This window comes from Arachis hypogaea, chromosome 8 (assembly GCF_003086295.3).
Source record: "Arachis hypogaea cultivar Tifrunner chromosome 8, arahy.Tifrunner.gnm2.J5K5, whole genome shotgun sequence".
NCBI classification, from domain to species: domain Eukaryota; kingdom Viridiplantae; phylum Streptophyta; class Magnoliopsida; order Fabales; family Fabaceae; genus Arachis; species Arachis hypogaea.
The window spans coordinates 27,416,631-27,421,453 of NC_092043.1; the positions used below are offsets into that span (position 1 = coordinate 27,416,631).

A 4,823-nucleotide genomic window follows, 5' to 3' on the forward strand; every position below is an offset into this window, starting at 1 on the left:
ATTAACTTAATGATCAATAAAATCGTCCGTTACAAACTAAGATTAAAAAATGACATTAAAGTGAATACAATGGAATTATAACTCTTATTGTATAGCAGATCACCTATCATTAATATTTTAATACACAAATAATCTAATTATTCTCACATCGTTCATTAAAAATATTCAATCTTTTCATATTCCAATCGTAGGAAAAAAAAGCATAGCCTTAATAAAATAAGAGTTTGGTCAATGCATATTTTTAAATATGGCTTTACTAAACTTAGAAAATTAATATCTTTCAATCAATTATATATAAGGTAATAAATGAGCAATGATTGAGGGAAAATTTATTTCCTAATTTTTTTTAGTATTTATTTAGATGCAATTAAGAAATAAAAAAGATTTTGTTTTGATTAATTTTTTTTTTAAAATTGTGTATGTGACAAAATTTTTAAATAAAAATAAAAAATATTAAAAAATTAAAAATAATTATAATTTTCATTTATTTTACTTTTAAAAAAATATGTTTAACATAATAAATAAATAAAAAATATTTTTATATTATATCATTTTATCTGCACATAATTGAAACGAGAGTCAGAAGTCAGAAGTCAGAAATTGAGTGAGTGAGATTGGTGGTCTGTAGAACACAACACAGACGCCGCTGTTACTAAGTAGTTACCGCAGTTAGTAATAGTAGCAGCAGCAGCAGTTTGTTTAACTGAATTATTAACCAACTCTCAGTCTCTCACCCCGAAAGCCGAGAGTGGGAGCCACGCTCCAAGGCGGCGCCAACCCCACTCCGCTGTGTAACTCACACTCACAGCTAAGCTACCAATTATAATACTGCCCCATACCTACACCCGTGGTTACTTTTCAACCATGGTTAGTTAGGAGCCGCGCCACACAACAAAACCACTACTCACTCCGCTCCGCGTCTTCTCTCTTTCTCTCTCTCCGCCCTCTGCTCAACAAAACGCTGCGTTTTCGCCGAGATCTGCTGAATTCCATGGAGGACGACAATAAGGCGGGAACAGCTGAGAGCCTCATCGATTTGGTCAATCAAATATCTTCCATCTCCGATTACAGGCCAACGGTCAAGAAGGAGTACTGCAACTTGGCCAGGAGGCTCAAGCTCCTCACACCATTGTTCGAAGAGATTAGGGACAGTAAGGACCCTCTCCCTCAACAAACTTCAAACGCTTTGCTTCAGCTGAAGGAAGCCATGGAATCCGCCATGGACCTCCTCAGATTCGGTAGTGAAGGCAGCAAGATTTACATGGTATAATATATATTTCTCTGTTTCTTACTTTTTATTCTCTGCAAATCCGTGTTTTCAGGACAGATTGTTTGATTGATTGATTTCGTCATCAAGTGTTTGCTTTTCGGTATTGTGTAGTATTGACCATGCCATTCAAAGTGATTCATGACGATATGCTTAACTTTCGTTTATGCTATTTCTTTGCCAATTAACTATTACAAGCCATTTTTTTTTGTTTTTTTGTTTTTTTTTTCATTTTTTCGTTTGTTGGTGGCAAAACGATTTTCCAGCTGCAGTAATATAAATTAATTGACCTGTTCATGTATCTGCTCTTGTTCTGGGGACAATTTTTTAGGCTCACCCAGCAAACATTTTTAATTTTGAATTAATTCTAATAAGATTTTTATTTTTTATCATTTTAATTTTCTTGCAACGCGCATTGCATTATTCCTTTGCTAGAATATATGATTGGGGAAGCTACGCGTGTGTGTTTCAAGCCCAAAAGAAAAAAGGAAAAAAAAAATCTTCAGAAGTTGTGGCTGCTACTATAGATCAATGTGAATAGATTACGCGCGGGCTAAGGATAATAGGATATGTTCCTTTTTGGTTTTTTCCCCCTTTATATGATTAAAGTTGAAAATTGCTGGTCTAGAGTGCTGTGTGATTCAAAGTATCTCTTTCTTTTCCTTAATATAAGTTATAATTGAAATTTGGAATCTGCTAGTGAGTCTCTGTTTGACATCGAGGTAAAAAAAGTGGATGCAAATTGAAGTGGTGTGTCTTGTCAATCCACCAAAATTTGTATTCTCTTATTTTGGTCTTCAAGCTACATAGAATATCTTGTGTTCCTTTCCTATTTGGTGTATCTTGCAGGTGTGGCTTGTCAATGATGGTCCTTTCGATCCATTTGATTTATATTTCTTAGTGTTTTGGTACTTTGGATGTTCCTGTGATGTTTCTATATGGGAACCTTAGTTTACTTACAGTTTGTGCTCCAAAGTTCTTATGCTTGTTTTGAAATTGAATAGTATGTATGGTGGTTTTTTATTAGATGGAAGTTGCAACCCTTCGTGTTGATTCAGTTATTTTAACTCCTGCTTGCAGGTCATTGAGAGGGACCAAATTATTAATAAATTCCACGAGGTGACTACTCAGTTGGAACAAGCATTGGCTGGAATTTCCTATGATAAGCTTGACATTTCAGATGAAGTTACGGAACAGGTATAAACTTATTTTGATTGTAAGCTCCATCTGTATCATTTTAGTGATTGACTAAGGATCACGTTTTCTGCATCAGTGTGGAACTTCTTTGTATCTCCACTATGGATTAATTCTTGTTAATTCTCTCCGTCATTTCAGGTTGAGCTTGTTCTTGCACAATTTAGAAGAGCCAAAGGAAGGGTTGATCCAGCTGATGCCGAGTTGCATGAGGATCTCTTGTCCCTTTACAACAAGAGCAACGATGCAGCTACAGATCAAGCTGTTCTACGGAGATTAGCCGAAAAATTGCAACTGATTGGAATAGCTGATCTCACACAAGAGTCGCTAGCTTTGCACGAGATGGTGATCGCGAGTGATGGGGATCCAGGGGCAAGCATTGAGAAGATGTCAATGTTGCTGAAGAGAATAAAGGATTTTGTACTAACAGAGAATCTAGACAAGGATGATAATGTAGGAGGAAACAGCCTTTCTTCAAGTTGCTGCAAACAAGGGACAAATGAAAAGAATCATCAACCCCCAGTAATCCCTGATGATTTTCGATGCCCAATTTCCCTCGAATTGATGCAGGATCCTGTCATAGTATCAACAGGACAGGTATGTTTCTGAATCTAACTACTTGGATGTAAAATCGCATTGAAGTTGAATACACTGAAAACAAATCATGTTGTCTAATTGCTGCAGACTTATGAGCGTTCCTGTATAAAGAAATGGTTGGAAGCAGGACATGGTACATGCCCGAAAACACAGCAGACCTTATCTAGTACTGTTCTCACACCAAACTATGTCTTAAGGAGCCTCATAGCACAATGGTGTGAAGCCAATGGCGTAGAGCCACCAAAGAGACCTAGCAGTTCTCGAACTGATAAATCAGCCTCTGCCTGCTCGCCGGCCGAGCGGAGCAAGATCGAAAATCTTCTTAGGAAGCTCACATCTGGCAATCCTGAAGACCAGAGATCGGCTGCAGGCGAGATTCGCCTTCTTGCAAAGCGCAATGCAGATAATCGCGTGGCCATTGCGGAAGCTGGTGCAATACCTCTTCTTGTTGGTCTTCTCTGTACACCTGATTCCCGCGTTCAAGAGCATGCTGTTACTGCACTTCTGAATCTTTCCATATGTGAAAACAACAAAGGAAGTATTGTGTCTTCAGGGGCAGTACCGGGAATAGTTCATGTGCTCAAGAAGGGAAGCATGGAAGCTCGGGAAAACGCTGCAGCCACACTTTTCAGCCTTTCAGTTATTGATGAAAATAAGGTTACAATCGGTTCTTCAGGGGCCATTCCACCATTAGTTACACTGCTGAGTGAGGGTACCCAAAGGGGTAAGAAAGATGCTGCAACAGCACTCTTCAATTTGTGCATTTACCAAGGGAACAAGGGAAAGGCAGTAAGGGCTGGAGTCGTTCCCACGCTTATGCGACTGCTGACAGAACCTGGCGGGGGAATGGTGGACGAAGCATTAGCCATTTTGGCAATACTAGCTAGCCATCCTGACGGAAAGGCAGCTATTGGCGCTGCCGAGGCGGTGCCTGTATTGGTTGAGGTTATTGGGAATGGATCCCCAAGGAACAAAGAGAATGCAGCTGCTGTATTGGTGCACCTTTGCAATGGAGATCAACAATACATAGCTCAGGCACAGGAGTTAGGTGTGATGGGTCCATTGTTGGAATTGGCTCAACATGGCACAGACAGAGGGAAAAGAAAGGCAGCACAATTGTTAGAGCGTATGAGCAGGTTCCTTGAGCAGCAACATGAGGATGAGGAATTTCAAACACAAACTGAACTATTGCCTTCTATTAATACTACTACTAACCTTGATAGCTGAGATATTTTATGTTAACTTTGGTTTCTTTCTGTTTTTTTTCCCAATTGTTGAAAAGAAGCGACTGTTTGGAGGGAAAATGGTGGAAGATCACCTGGTCACTCCGTTAAGTTGTTCAATTTTTTTTTGTGTGATATTATTTATACGAAAGGTGCAATGCAGAAGAAAGGAGAGGAATGGGGTTCTGACATGGAAAATGTATAATTGTAACATGATGTACTTTTGTAATCATCCTCAGATTTTAATGGAGAGATGTTCTTATTTTATATATTCCCATCAAAGCATGTGACTTGAAATTCCTCCATGTACTTGGTCTCAAATAGAATAGTGGAGACTACCAATAACATTATTAGCTGTTATGCAAGTGTAGGTACACACTTAAAACGCATCACGTTATCTTAGTACTCTATCTTTTAAGGATTCTCTCTCATTGAAAATGAAAAATCTACACCATTAATCAATGTATAAAGATGTGAATAAAGTTTCATCATGTTCATTTAAAACTTGGTATTCTTAGTTTCTTACACGCCGTATCTTTGGT

The 4,823-nt window shown here is 38.3% G+C and overlaps 1 protein-coding gene across 1 annotated transcript; it reads left to right on the forward strand.

The window, feature by feature from the left end:
* The first annotated feature begins 574 nt into the window (after window positions 1-574).
* Window positions 575-4,563, forward strand: LOC112706707 (U-box domain-containing protein 13). Its single transcript, XM_025758137.2, has 4 exons — window positions 575-1,264; window positions 2,348-2,464; window positions 2,603-3,058; window positions 3,146-4,563. The coding sequence occupies exons 1-4, from the start codon at window positions 992-994 to the stop codon at window positions 4,283-4,285; spliced, it is 1,986 nt and encodes a 661-aa protein (XP_025613922.1). The 5' UTR covers window positions 575-991; the 3' UTR covers window positions 4,286-4,563.
* The last annotated feature ends 260 nt before the right edge of the window (window positions 4,564-4,823 follow it).

Coding starts and splice junctions, on each gene's coding strand:
- LOC112706707 (XM_025758137.2), top strand. CDS start 992: ATGGAGGACGACAATAAGGCGGGAACAGCTGAGAGCCTCATCGATTTG. Junction 1,265..2,347: donor AAGGCAGCAAGATTTACATG/GTATAATATATA, acceptor TCCTGCTTGCAG/GTCATTGAGAGGGACCAAAT. Junction 2,465..2,602: donor CAGATGAAGTTACGGAACAG/GTATAAACTTAT, acceptor CCGTCATTTCAG/GTTGAGCTTGTTCTTGCACA.